The following is a 15498-nucleotide window of genomic DNA, read 5'->3' as shown; positions in this document are numbered from 1 at the left end:
GAAAAAAATCTCGTTTTTTTATGTTATCACGCGTGTGACTTTATTTTCCGAGTGAACCGAGGCTGGCCAATCTGCACGCCCTCCGCCCGGATATTCCATACGCTAGCCCGTCACCTAGTCACCCTCATCGCCACATAATACGCTGACAAGCCTCTCAATGTTTTCCTGTTGTAGTCATGTTACAGAAACCTCACTCTGGCATGAGCATGTCTCTCACTTGTACGGGGCATGGGTCGGGTTTCCTCCTCTCTGAAGCCAAAGATGTGATTGTAGCAAACTGACTTCCTGGGAAACGAGCCCTCTCCATCTCTCTTAACTTTTTTGTATACCACTTGTTGATGAAATGGAGCAGCAATACTATATATTGTGCTTTGTGCTGCTCTACATTTCCTGTGCCTCCAAGATTACCTGAGTAGTGAAAGTGAGCTGCAGCTGGAGGGAACATGGGAGGCTCTTGAACTTCATCCTCATTAAAAACGTATACGTAGGCGTTAACTCAATGAGGTGATGGAAGGACGCGTAACGCCCAATCAGGTGTCTATGTTGGGGGCAGGGAGACCTTTCACTTGGCTGCCAAAAATAGACCCACTGATGAAAGGGAGCACGTTTTTTTTGGTGGCACTCAGGTGTTAAAACGTACTATAATACATTAAGACTCCACCCGAACACGTTACCATGTGAACACATCACGAAAGCACACCCTGAGACCCCACCCGAACACTTTACCATGTGAACACATCACGAAAGCACACCCTGAGACCCCACCCGAACACTTTACCATGTGAACACATCACGAAAGCACACCCTGAGACCCCTCCCGAACACTTTACCATGTGAACACATCACGAAAGCACACCCTGATGTAGACGCATTGCTGCAAGGCACCCAGTTGAATAGTCGATTCGCCATCTGAGCCGTACTAACACCTTTTATGGTATGAGGTAACTCTGACGTCGTAACACGCACATCCCGTGTCTCTTGTACGGCGTTCAGCAGCTTGGTCGAGGGCCTGTTGCAGGAGAACACAAAAGGCGGGTGATTTGTGTGCTTGCCTGTGTTTGGCCTTGCGCTTGAGGCTGACACGGTTGCCAGGCGGCCTCGGCAGGTCCCTGGGGAAATGTCCTGGGAGAGGTCGTCCCCGGCTCGGCGCAGCGGCATTGTTTGGCGCCTCCTCGGCTGTTACCGGGAGAGGAGCAAGGGGGCGCCGGATGAGTTTACTCCACCCCGCGCCGCTGCCCTGGCTCAATCCCTCCGGGGATGCGCCAGCTCTGTCATAAAAACAACACAGAGCGGGGCTGTGTGCAGGGGGGTCGAGGGCAGGCCTATTGTGTGAGACAGTTCAAACAATTCCGCAGCGTGCAGCAGGGGCGGCGAAGGAGAAAGGGGGTCACGTACTGTTTATAGGTTGCCAGGGCTGCGGTTGAAAACATTTCCGACTTTGCCATAAAACACCCCTGTTTAAAGCTGTACGATACACAGAGACAAATGCAGACACTTTATGTAACAAACCTCATTGAAACATTAGCGAACATGATATGTCGGTACTATGCAAGCCACACATAATAATGTTGAAAAACACACCCCAAAAGGGTACTCGGTGGATGTTACTGGTACCTAAAATGTGCCCCTGTGGAGCTGGGTAGCTGCCTGTCGGCGGCAAGTGAGTTTACAGCATGGTACATTATTTCGGGGAAGTTCCTGTTACATGTCGGGAAAAAGTCCTAGCCGGAGAAAGAGACTCATTGCTGTCCAGTTGCCCCGGAACTCCCCGCTGGCATTACTTGCGATGCTGTGCGAAGGGCGCCCCTGCATACAGCACCATTGCATGGCACCGCGGTATAGCGCCAACCGATCCTTGCCGCTCTAATTTATTGTACACGCATTTTTTTTATTTGATTTAATTGTCTCAACAAAAAGACACTTTTTTTCAAAAAGAATTCCACAATTCCCATCCACAAGGAGGAAAGAAAAAAAATGTATTGTACACACATACAGTTCGCACATGTTGGACGTAGGTGCGATTTTCGGTACAAAAAAGGGCCAGCGTGTTTAACTTGCTTGATGCGGAGCAAGTGGCAAGGGGTGGCTGGCAGTGCCCCGTGTTCCCAGAGTGGTTTGGGTGCTCTACTCCTATGGCATGCACGTTTTCTTGCATATGGGGCAGTCAGGTGTGAGCACAGTGATCGGGCTAGCATTTTGGTTAACGTGTATTGATCGATTATAGCGACCGAAAGTAAACAGGGCATATGTTCTCCATGCTCCAATGCGATTCATAAATGCCCCTTATAGTCAGACCATCGCTGGCATTACTTTAAAATTAAACTAAGCATGGGGTGGTTACTAGGCGTCGAAGAAGACTCCCTTAAGATTCGCGGAGTAACCGTTCTACACATGTGTACTCGCACATGCGTCGACATGTGAGTGGTTTTCAGTCTGACTGTTCGAGCAGTCCTGTCTTCTTCGTGCTTAGGCGGCTGTCCGTGGGCGGGGATTGGGGTGGTGTTGCGGCATGAGGGAGAGGGGTTTGGGGCAGAAGAGGAGGTGTGGCAGACGGTACAGGAGTTGCTTGCCCTTTTGGGGTTCTGCGCCCTGTAACCCCGCCCTCCAACCCCATCTGTCGCTGTTTACAGTGCCACCTCTCCCCAGGATGCGCAGCCCCGTCCCTCCGCATGGCCAGCCTCCTCTCTGGAGCCCCATCCTGTGCCCGATGGCTCAGCGTGACATTTCACCGCTGAGAGGAGCATTACCATAACGCTCGCCTCATGCGCGTGTGGGAGTCCTGACTGGCGATGCCTGCGCTCCCCCCGGGGGCAGTGGAGAGCCCCCCATGCGCCTGCTGCCATCATCTGGGTGAGTACCTGCCCCACCAGGGGAAGTTGCGGCGGGGGTCTCTCCTAGTTGGTGATATGTTTCACTCCCTTTCCCCTCGCTTTCCCCGACTGTGCATTTTGCGTGTTTAGAGCTGTACCTGTTGTTGCTGCCCCCGGTGTGTTGCAATATATTGGTTTGGACAACCTGGGTCGCAGTCCCCTAATAGCAGCCCCCATTTATTACTTAGACATTGTTTCTACTGGGTCCATTTGTTTAAATAGGAGTTTCTTCGCGGAGAACATCGCAACAAGTAAGCGCACGTGCATCTTAGAAAAGATAATTGGTGGCTATTTCTTTCAATTTGTGTGTTTATTTAGCCCTAGAGATCCATTTCACTGCCCAAAAACGAACAGCTGCTACTGGGTCCAGTAGAAGGCATTTGTAAGTGCTCAACTGGCATGTCCAGCCCCTCCCCTCTTAAACACCATTTGGCTATGCGTTACATACTGTAACGACAGGAGTGCCCCCTCTTCCGCCAGGGCTAATGGTGTTGCCAGCACAGCAAGAAGCAGATCCTTCACTTGATCGCACCCCTATGCCCAGAATAAGGGATGCCAGCCATCAGTAGCATCGCTGGGGGAGGGGGAAATTCAGGGTGCCCCCCTCTGAAATCCTGGCCCAACCTTTGTGCCCCCCCCCCTGCCTAAGGCGAGCAGTGACCGTGTTCTCTGTTGGCGGTGTTATTTGTGACACTCACTAAGGCACATGTCTGCATATCACACGGCACATTTTCAAAGCCAGCAGAGATCTTGGTATGCATTCAGGCAGCATGAGGTACTTCTCAAGTGTTCCTGCCCGGCTTCACTGAATGGTTTCATGCCTGCATTCTGATGGGAGCAGAGGTGTAGTGGGGTGTGGGTAGTTGGTGTGCACAAACGACTCTCTGCAGGAGTGCTTGTGACGTCACACATCACCCTTCATAGGCGGCCCTCCCACTTTTGTCTTTGTCCCCCTGTTGGGGGCTGCTCGGGTCCACCGGGCCAGGGGAGCACATGGGGACGGCGTTGCCCGGCAGGGGCACCGTCCGGACGGTGTTGCCCGGCAGGCAGGGGCACCGTCTTGGAGCTGGGCCCCGTCCTTGGGCCCAGCACACGTGGTGGGGGCACCCGCATGGTGCTACCCAAGACACACACACACGCGGAGTCAGTTTGGTCTTGACTGCCGAGCCGGAAGTGGCTCGGACCTTTTATCAGGTTGGTCACATGGTTGCCCATGTGACCACACAACAACACCGTGGAATCTACCATGGCCCCTTGCAGGGGTGCCATGTAACACCCCCCAACTTTTATGTTTGGCTCTCTCTGTGCCCCTCCTAAATTTGATTCCTGGCAACGGCACTGCCAGCCATGCGTGTGTTGTTGCTGTGTGTGTGTGTTAACTTAGGGCTCATAGCATGCATTACTGGTGTCACTGCACAGGGATCTGCTTTTTCAGAGTTTGATGGGATTACCTTGTCTAATATCTTCCCCTCTTCGCTAGAGGTAGTTGGCATTACCCACGCAGGCGTGGGAAGACTTCACCCAGACACAGCTTTGTTTTCTCTTAATATTTTCTTGACGGGATTGTTTTAAAAAAATTCCCTACCAAGTCCAGGGGAGTTACAGATAGTCAAGATTTGCTGCCGCTTTTGCTACATGCTGCTTTGCCTCTTTTTTCGTTAGGTGCACGCTGCATTAGTTTAAGAGTAATGGTGCAACCTGAACACCCGTTGACATTTTCTTCTATGCGAGGTTTCTTCATCCTGTGGCAATCCATGTGTTCTGCACTGTGACTCCCATGCAGTGGCGTCAGCCGCAGGGCATTTTTTAAAATTGGAGGCGTGGGAATGTTTACCACAAATCTGCAGAAGCGACCAAGCATGGATGGCGTCAGGGCCTTTCAACCTTTTCAATTGAAATAGCTCCGAGTCGCGGAGTCCTAGCCAGTGAAAGAGATGACTTGCTGCCCAGTTGCCCCAGAACTCCCCGCTGTCATTACTTCAGAGGCTGTGCGGAGGGCACCCCTGCAAACTGCATCCTTGCACAGCAGAGCCGACTAGCGCCAACCAATCCTTGCCGCTCTATTTTATTGTGCAAATGTAAAGTTACTACATTTTGCAAGTAGATGCGATTTTCGGTACACAAAATGGGCACCGTGTTTAACTTGCGTGATGGGGAGCAAGTGTGCAAGAGTGGCTGGCAGTGCCCAGTAGTGCTTTAGATGCTCTACTCCTACCTGGGCATGCACATTTTCTTGCATGTGGGACAGTGTGAACACAGTTTAGACTGAGACAGGCTAGCCGTTTAGTTAACATGTAGTGATCGATTATGCCGACCGAAAGTAAACAGGACATCAGTTCTCCATACTACAATGTGATTTAATATATTAATAATAATAATAATAATAATAATAATAATAATAATAATAATAATAATGATTGTTCTTTTATAACGCGCTAAATACCGGATTCGAGTATCTAAACGCGAGATCGGGATTCGAATCTGCCCCAGACTAATAAATGTGGCTTTTAGCCAGACCATCGCAGGGATTACTTGAACTTTAAAGTAAGCATTGAGTGGTTACTAGGCGATGAAGAAGACTCCCTTAAGTTAACAGAGTAAGGTTCTGCGCCCAATAGCAGTTCTACACATGTTTACTAGCACATGCTTTGAAATGTGAGTGGTTTTGTCTTACTGTTTGAACAGTCCTGTCTTCTTCATGCTAGGTTGCTGTCTGTGTACAGGGATTGGGAGGGGTGGCATGAGGGAGAGGGGTTTAGGGAAGAGGAGGTGGGGAAGAAGGTACAGGAGACAATGTTTGCTTGCACTTTTGGGGTTCTGCACCTGTAACTCTGCCCCTGGCTCTTAGATTTCCCCATTCTCGTCACTTGTCCGTGTGACAACTGAGCCTGAGCCAACCAAGGGGTGTTCGGGGGAGTGAGTCCTACGAGAATATTTTTAAAAGAATGGGTCAAAATTGTGCATTTTACAGCACACTTTTTTCAAAAATTGGGTGAAAAGCCACACTGTTTGCAATTGGTTTTATAGGGTAACTAATGAAATAAATTCAATAGATGCAATTCACCAACAGTGCACAGGAGCATTTTCCATTGCATTTTCATGATGCTTTTCCCCACAACATGTGTCCCATTATAAAACACATTTTCGTGATGGCTGGGCCCATACATTTTCATTCTGGCTGCACCAATATCTGCCAGCATTCCCATATCAAAACATGTTCATGGTTGCTTTGTGCATGATCAGCAGAAGAAGACCAAGTAGGATACAAGGTCACACAGCCGCTCTCACAGGAACCCAATCCGGGTTTATAAGTGGACAAAAATCATTTCAAGTTCAATTAGTTAGTAAAAAATATATGTTGTTGATTGAAGCATCGATGCTACAGCCGCAGTGTTTCACAAGCAGGCAACGGGAGCACCACAGTTCCCCCGTGTCCCGCACGCCATACTGCTGAAGGATGTTCTTCTGTGCTGATTTTACATCAGGCAGTTTTGAATTCTTAGTAGCTGACAACGCCACATACAGCACACGCATTTTGCTATTTCAGACCTGCCCTGATGAAGGAAATGTTATTCCGAAATGCATTGGCAATTTTTTGGTCTGATTGAAAAACTTTATGTGGCAATTTCTTCCTCACTAAGAGTGTATTAGTGACTTCTCACATAAGAGATTCCTTTCTTTGATAAAATTATGTTGAAATACAACTGAACCACAACGTTGTCATTCTTCAATCAACAACATATATTTTTTACTAACTAATTGAACTTGAAATGATTTTTGTCCACTTATAAACCCGGATTGGGTTCCTGTGAGAGCGGCTGTGTGACCTCGTATCTTACTTGGTCTTCTTCTGCTGCACACGTATTTTGGATTTGGGTGTCTCCGAATTCATCACAGCCAGCTCCTTTTTGAAAATTTGGATAAGAAATATTTGAACAAATCGACCATTTTGTTTACATTTTTTGAAAGTTGATACTCGCCAATGAAGATTGCCCATGCTGAGAGCGCTGGACAGTCTTGATTCTATTAAAGACAAGGAGGTGAGCATTATGCTTTCTTCCTTTATTACTGCCAATCAGCACTTTCAAATTTAAAGGTTTTTCTTTTTTTTTTAAAACTTATCAACATTTTGTTCATGTCCCCTTCTTTGAACTAAAAGGGTGATAGTTTCTGTCCTTTTACCCAAAACAAAAAACAAAACTGTCTTTGAACTACAAACTCCCAGGTTCCCCTGCCTTCTTGTAGTTCAGCCTGAAACAGCCCCTTGTCCAATCAGGCTCCATCTCCTGCTATATGCTCCCCTTCCGTGATACGATCCTCCTCTTTCTTTGGTGGTGAATGTCTAACCAACTTAACCGCAACTGCTGACTTCAACTGACTGGACTGTAGCCTTTGTCTGAACCTTAACCATCCAACGGAATTAAACTCAACTGCCAGATATTGGAGATGCAGCTGTCTCATGCCTGTTTCTGATCTTCTCCTGTAACCAAGAAACAAACAATCATAAGGGTGGGTTCTACTTCTTCAAGTCATCTATGTTACACTGCAATCCCCAAACTTTACTGTACGTAACTGATATCTCTCATAACTGGGTGGGATATAATGCTCGCCTCCTTGTCTTTAATAGAATCAAGACTGTCCAGCGCTCTCAGCATGGGAAATCTTCATTCTATGGCGAGACAGGAGGCGAGCATTATCCTTGTTCAAAGCTGTCAATTACTGCATTCGCTATCTGGGAGATAGGTTTAAAATAAAAGGTTTTGAATGTAGATTCATTAGACCAATCCGCAGCTTTCATAATGTTTTGCAACGGTACCCCCACTGAAAATGCCCTGGACGCCATTGCACCTCTTACGGAATGAGCCCCAAACTGCCCCAAGTGAATGTCTGCCCAGTGCATGACCTCCCTGAACCACCTCGCTATGGTGGCTGTCGCTACAGCGTGAAAAGGTTTCCTACGCGCAATCAAGAGCTGAGTAACCCCTCTGGGCCTACACTGCGCAGTAGCTACTTCGTAATCCTTAATGCATTGTGCTACGCATAGTTTAATGTTATTTGGAAAATACGGGTATGTTATAATCGATGAGTCTGACTTTGTCCTATTTGCCACGTTAAAAGCCACCCCTTCCGGGTAGAATACCTTCCTGTCCACCTCTAAGGCTTTAACGTCAGATACCCGCCTGCAGGATATGAGACAAAGAAGCATAGCCAGTTTCCCTGACAACTGCGACCGAGAGAGATATTCGTTATGTGGCCACGCCATAAACAACTCAAAGACCTTCTGAACATCCCAGAGAACTGTGTATTTGGGGCCTGGGGGCTTGCGTATTTTGATACCTTTTAGAAGTTGCAAAATCGTTGGATGCTCACCTACTGGTGCCCCTTCCACTTTATCATGCCCTGCTGAGATGGCCGATCTATATACCCAATTAGTCCTATATGCTGCCCCTTCTGCAAAGCGCTGCGCCAGGAAATTAAGAATCTGAACTATAGGGGCCGAAATGGGATCCATACCAATTCCCTCGCAAAAAGCGGACCACCGCTTCCACGCGGCACCATAGCTCCTAATAGTAGATGGTGCCCATGAGTCCCTGATACAGTCGGAAGCGAGTTGCGAAATTCCTGGCAGATGCCATCTCTGCCCGAAACCCTGCAAGCCATCAGGCGAAGTGTGTCCCCCATGACTAGTGGATGGAATTGCCCGTTCGGGTCCCGAAGAATGTCCATCCTGCGAGGAATCACTCTCGGGAAATCCATAGAAAGTTCCATCACTACTGGAAACCACGGCTGCGACTTCCAGATCGGAACCACCAAAACTAACTCTGCTCGTTCTCTGCGCACTTTCGCTAGAACTCTCGTTATCATTGCGAACGGGGGAAAGGCGTAGTGAATCGCTCCCTTCCACTGTTGTAGGAAAGCGTCCGTACCCGCTGCCGCCGGGTCTATCCTCCAACTGAAGAATTTGGGTATCTGAGCATTTAGCCTGGATGCGAATAGGTCGGTGTCCAGGGGTCCCCATAAGGTTTGAAACCTCTGAAAAATCTCTGTCGGGAGACTCCAGTCGCTGGAGTCTACCAAATTTTGCGAATTCCAGTCCGCTATCGTGTTTTGCACTCGTGGCAAATATTCTGCTGATACCGATATTTGTTGCCTCAGGCAATAATGCCAAAACTCTTTTGCCAACTCGGCCAACATTCTGGAGGAGGTCCCTCCCAGTTTGTTGATATAACGAACTGCCGATATATTGTCCATCTTTAGAAGGACGCAGCATTTGGCGCGGTCCTTGGTAAAGGCCTGCACTGCGAAAGACCCCGCCAGAAGCTCTAGGCAGTTTATGTGGAGAGACAACTCTTGATTGGACCATTTCCCTCCTGTTTGTAAGGAGCCGCAACGCGCTCCCCAACCTGCTCTGCTCGCGTCTGACTCTATAACGATGTCTGGGGTGTCTCCGAAGATGGCCCGGCCATTCCAAGCTTCCATGTTTTGCAACCACCATTGGAGTTCGGTGATGGCTTCCTGGTCTAGTGTCACTAACTGATGGTAACCCAGCCCTTCCCTGAGGTGTCTTATCTTCAACCTCTGAAGAGCCCTGTAATGCAGCGGACCGGGAAAAATAGCTTGGATGGAGGCTGCGAGCAGTCCTACTATCCGGGCTAGACTGCGAAGAGATACTACTTTCTTCGCAACTGTCGGTCTCAACTCCTTCTTTATTCCTCTCATTTTTACTGCAGGCAGCTCTAGAGTGGCCTTCTTTGTGTCTATTACAAAACCGAGAAAATCCATCCTCTGCGATGGACTCAGTTCGGATTTTTCGTCGTTTATGACGAAGCCAAGAGAGGTGATGAGATCGCACACCCACAAAGCCTGCGCTCGCAGGCTGTCGGCACACTGACCCAGTATGAGGATGTCGTCCAGGTATAAGATCATCCTGATCCCCCTCTCGCGGATGGCTGCTGCAACCGGACGCATGATCTTTGTGAGCGCCCATGGCGCTGAGGCCAGGCCGAAGGGCAGACAGGTAAACCTCCAAATGTCCTCCCCCCATCGGAAACGGAGATATCTCCGGTACTGCGTCGCTATCGGGATCGAAAGATAGGCGTCTTTCAGATCAAACCTCACTAACCAATCCCCTGTTCTGAGAAGATCCCGTAGTAGGTGGATCCCCTCCATTTTGAAGTGTCTGTTCAGTACCCACTCGTTCAAATTCTTTAGATTGATGATGGGCCTCATTTTCTCTCCTCTGTGCACCAAAAACATGTTGCTGAGGAAACCCTTGCTTCGCGATCTTTCCCTCTCTATCGCGCCTTTGTCTGCTAGGCCCTGGAGTTTGCTGTCTAGTCGCTGTCGTTCTGCTAAGGGCATATGCATCTGCGCTGGTTCTTGCGGCTGAGTGGGGTCGCCTACAAATTCTAGCTGCATGCCCGAAACCGCTTGCAATACCCATGCATCGCTGGATAACTCTTGCCATGCATTCAAGAACCAACGAGTCCTGCCTCCCATAAGGAACGCAGTGCGTTGGGTACTCACCGCTCGGAGCGTTCGCCTGCCTGTAGGAGCCTCTTCTGCGGTTTCTGGGAAACCTGGATATAGTAGGAAAGAAGTTGTCCTGTTGTCGATTGTCCCAGTATTGGGCTCTGTGTCCTTGAGGTCTTCTGGATTGACTGAAACGACCGGACGCCCGACCTCTTTGCCGTCTGGTCCCGGCAAAAACCCGGCCTGGGAAGATCCGCTTGATGGAATTCTGCGCCTTCTCGAGTGCCGAGTATGTCCCCACAAACTGGGACATCTCTTTTGCGAAAGTGTCGCCAAAAAGCAGACCTTTCGCCTCTCCTCCCGCCTCATACGAGGCCAAATCGCTCAATTTTCCGTCTATTTTAAGTAGGACATCACGTCTCCTTTCTGCTGACAGGGCGCAGTTAGCGTTACCCAGCAAGCAAACCGCTCTCTGAGCCCAATTACCCAGTGCCACAACGTCTACTGGCTTGCCGGTGTCTGCGGCTTTCTCCGCCAGGTCCATTAGTTTTGCGAGCGGACCTGCCATGTCTAGAACTCTGTCCTGGCATCCCCGCCATGCTCTATCCACACCTTTTCTAATATCTTTCGTTGCCTTCGTGACAAAGGTCACCATCTTTGGGTCCAGTTCTGGTGTCTCAGAGACCTTCCCTGGTAACAGTGGTCTGGGGCACTCTGCTCTCATTTTCGCCCTTACTTCCTTATCCAGTGGCTTCCTTATATGTAGTGCCATATATTGCGCCACTCTGGGCGAAGGCACCCACTCCGAGGACCTGGGATGAGCGATCGATTCGGAGTCGAACATCTCAAGCAACCCCTCTTCATCCTCTTCTCGAGGTTCTTGAGCCAACATTGGCTGAGGCATGACAATGTCCCCTTCGCCTTCGTCATCTGGCGAGTATCCTGCGTCCTCCTCTTCCCCTATATTATACACCCCTGGTGTAGGGGGTCGAGAGTCCGGCACTGCCGCCCTCATCATGAAGGCCTTTTTAAGCCTGCTCACTGGGTCGGCTGACTCTTGAGGTGCTGCATTCACCCCTTCTGATGTGCTCGGGGGTGTCAAAGAGGGGGTCCTCTTCCGAGCTTTCTTACAGCCCTCAACCTCTTCCTCAGGTTGTCTTGCTGAAGTCCCCTCCCCTGGGCTCAGCGCCCTCTTTCTTCTTGGAGCCTCCTTATCTGCTTTATGCTTCTGTAGCATGGCTTCCAGGTGGTCTAGCCTCTGGGCTAGGGGCATCATGCCCTCCGATACTGCCTGGGAAAGAGAGTCTCCTAGGACTCTCTTAAAGCTGAGAGAGAGATCCTCTCCCTCAGCTGGAGGCTGCTCTCCCCATTCCTCTGCACTCCACTCCGGGGAAGTGCTCTGGGAGGCTGTGTGGTCGAGAAAATGTGCCATTATTTATTGTAGCTACCAGTAGCTGCTAGGGGGGGCTTACTTCAGCTAATATGCCACAAGTTTATATATTTTTTTTTCTTTTTTTTCAAAAGCCACTGAATAAGGTGTCTGCCGGCGTCCAACTCCGAAATACGGCGCTCGCTCGCGCTAGGACTGACTGGAGGAAGCTGCCTCCCCGCGCGTCAGTGTCCGCGGGGTCCTAAAGACCTCCGCGCACCGTACGCTCGCTGTACAGGGAAAACTATTCCCGCGCCGGCGCCCGCGAGGTCCTAGACACTTTCGCGGGCCGAGCGCTGCTGAAAGAACAAAGAGATGAGGCCGGCTTCCAAACGCGGGTGTGTTCGCCCGCGGCTCCGGCCTCAATCTCCGATCCAGTCAAACACACGCAAACGAAATCCCGTTCTTTACATGACTAAAATGGTACTTCTTTTTTTTTTTTTTTTATATTATCACGCCCTACGCGCGCACATAAAACTGATAACTGTGTAGAAAGATACTAGGCCAACGCAATCATGTCATACTTCACACTAATCATCAGATCATAGTACTTATCTCTATGGCAGCAACAAAGAAAGAGGAGGATCGTATCACGGAAGGGGAGCATATAGCAGGAGATGGAGCCTGATTGGACAAGGGGCTGTTTCAGGCTGAACTACAAGAAGGCAGGGGAACCTGGGAGTTTGTAGTTCAAAGACAGTTTTGTTTTTTGTTTTGGGTAAAAGGACAGAAACTATCACCCTTTTAGTTCAAAGAAGGGGACATGAACAAAATGTTGATAAGTTTAAAAAAAAAAAAAAAAGTGTTTAAATTTGAAAGTGCTGATTGGCAGTAATAAAGTAAGAAAGCATAATGCTCGCCTCCTGTCTCGCCACAGAATCTATTATCAAGTGGTGCCCACTCATTTCTCTTCTTGCTTTGTGCATGATGCCACTAATGATTGCCAAGTAAAGACCATGCCACAATAAGAAAACATGTCAAGACTGGCTGCACCAGTAGAGGCCAGTCTCACCATGTACAAACACTCATCATGCTGGCCGTTCCCCTTGATGTCAGTAAAAAATGCATTGCCGGGCCAGAAAATATATTCAGACTGGTTGCAACAAAGTAGGACAGTCTAGCCACTTAATGACACTTATCATGTTTCCTTTACTCTTGATGCCAATTAAAACATGGCGTGTCACTGTAAATACATATATCCACCAACATAGGCCAGTCTAGCCACATAACACTTTTCTTGTTTGCTTAAAAAACTCTATCCAGACTATACTAGCAATGTAGGCCAGTCTTTCTTCATAACAACACTGATCATGTTTGCTTTCCTCTTAATGCCCATCAAAACATGATTTGTCACATTAGGAAAATATATCCTTGGTTTTCTTCTTGTGGCCCATTAAAACATGTCACGCCACCACAGTAAGAAAATATATTCAGACTGTCCCACCAATGAAGGCCAGTCCTGCCACATAATACTTACCATGTTTGCTTTTCTCTTGATGGCCATAAAAACATGCCATATCCTGGCAGATCCCTCCATCACTCTGCACCCTCCTCCCTTCTCTGCGCACAATGAGAGGCAGGCTCACTGCCCAGCACAAATTCATACACATTAATAATTTAATTAATTAATTTCTCTCATTGACACGCACATTCATGCATCCATTAATTTCTCTATTCACTTGTGCACACATACAATACATGTGATTTCTGTAATCTCTCCTCTAGTTTATCCATGTGCCGGCATGTCACCTGCTCTTAATCATTGTGTAACACAGGCATGCAACACATTGTTATGCATTAAATGAATCTAGTTTGTAGCCCTACAAGGAATAACAAAACAAGCATCATGAAAATGACCTTGATGAGATTAAGTTTAAGAAAAGTGTTTACGCTGAATTTCAGTCTAATCGTTTTGTTCATAATCTAGTAATTATAGACTGGTTGGCCTGAAATATATGGGATTTTCACTTTGAGATGCAAGCAACAATGTCAGTGATCAAAACACATACAGCTGTGTCTTGTGAAGTCCTCAAAAAAGGTCTCCTAAAAACAAAGAGACAGTGATACAAAAGTAATTGTTTGGCCAGTGTACATGCCTCTTGTACCTAACACTATTCCATCTCCTTCCGGTTCTATCCTGACACGATCCCCCTTAACCTAAAACCTAAGGGTTACTTCAGCAGATAAATAAGGCTTTCCACCAAGATCACTTCACTTGGCACTTCTCTCTCCTCTTATCATATTCATTTCTAGGAATTCAGGAGATTACCCTTGCTTGAATTACATGACATCACTCTAAAACTATCTCTTCCAATCTCCTGAAACATGGACATCTCAGACTCCAGTGAGCTCCTCATTGGAGACCCACAATACTTTGCCTTCGGTTCCTACTCTTCACCCTCTTTAACTCCTCTATTGCCAAGCTCATTGCCTAATTTTGGCTTCTCCTACTAACTCTTTGCTGATGATACTCAAATGTTTTTCCACTTCCCCACTTTCACCTCTTACCTCGCTATTCAAATCTCCAACTGTCAGTTAGTCAAAGTGCTTTACTCGAACAAGTAGATTAAGCAGTAAAAGCAAAAACAGACAAAATGGAAATACTGATCATAAAACAGATAAAATGAACAAGGTTAGTGCGATCTTTGTGCAGCACAAAGAACAACCGACAAGATACAACACTAATCCTGAAGTACTTCACATTTGGCAGATAAATAAAAAATTCACCAAAGTACAATTCATCATACAATAGAAGAAGTTAAACATATTATCATAACAGCGAGATAAACACCTTATAATTTAAGAATCCTCTTTCTAATGCTCGTTGCAGCTACCAAATAATGTTCCCAGGATCAACAAACACTGGGCTCCTTTTCCTTTAATAAATAAGAAAGAGCTACCGCGCACTGAGTACAAATTTTAGGTCGTAACAAATGACAGTGAAACCTCTTCCTAGGACGTACATAGGAGATACAAAAGAACATAAAGTGAAGCAGATCTTCTGCAGAGCTTGAGTTGCAATGGCAACAAATGGTCATATTTGGTTGCCATGTTACCGTAATAGAGGCTCGACGTAGTTCATTGAGATTAAATGTAGTAATATAGCTGCTAGCTAGTGGATTTGATACCATTGCCAAATATCTTGATGGTTCACCCTTCAGACAAAGATCTCCGACTGTCCCTCAGTTGTGGGTCATTGGAAGGGATTCTGCTGTCCGATGCGGAAATATGATATGACTAAAGTTATCGACCTCAGCGCTCTCAACACTCTCCCTATTCTTCCATCCCCTTTGTCCTTTCCCCCTTTCTCCATTTTCTTTTAAGTGTACCCATAATATTCCATCCATTTAATTGTATCCAAATTATTGTAGCTTATTACTTTAGCCCCTTATCGTAAAGTGCACTGTTGCTTCACAGCTTGGTGTGTGCTAAGAAAAGCCCCCATACCTGCAATATGGCACATAATACAGTTGTTGAGAGCAAGTCTTGTACATATCCCTTTTTTAATGAGCCGATAGACCACATCAGCAACAAATCCGGCCGCTTTGACCCAACCTATCTTTGGTACTGGTCGTGCACAGCCTTTTGAGGCACTGTTTATCATCTCACCGCCCTGTAGCTCCTTGCCATTCAAAAGAAGCTCAATCGCCCACACATTCATGCATTGCCCATAGCCACAGGTGCTCTGCAAATGGCATGGGAGTGTGCAGTAATCATACAATATAC

At 47.6% G+C, this 15498-nt stretch overlaps 1 protein-coding gene across 2 annotated transcripts in view; it reads left to right on the top strand.

Moving 5' to 3' along the window:
* The first annotated feature begins 2553 nt into the window (after positions 1 to 2553).
* DCLK3 (doublecortin like kinase 3) overlaps positions 2554 to 15498 on the top strand; it is a 312584-nt gene continuing 299639 nt past the window's right edge. For both annotated transcript variants that reach the window (XM_069613197.1, XM_069613196.1), the window contains exon 1: positions 2554 to 2850. In XM_069613197.1, coding sequence (XP_069469298.1) covers positions 2790 to 2850 — 61 coding nt within the window. In that variant the 5' untranslated portion in view covers positions 2554 to 2789. The remainder of the gene's footprint in view (positions 2851 to 15498) is intronic.

The sequence above is a fragment of the Ambystoma mexicanum genome, chromosome 5p (assembly GCF_040938575.1).
Source record: "Ambystoma mexicanum isolate Mex_15411 chromosome 5p, UKY_AmexF1_1, whole genome shotgun sequence".
NCBI lineage: Eukaryota > Metazoa > Chordata > Amphibia > Caudata > Ambystomatidae > Ambystoma > Ambystoma mexicanum.
Note: the sequence above shows the minus strand (reverse complement) of the source record. Positions and strands in the feature narration are given on the sequence as shown.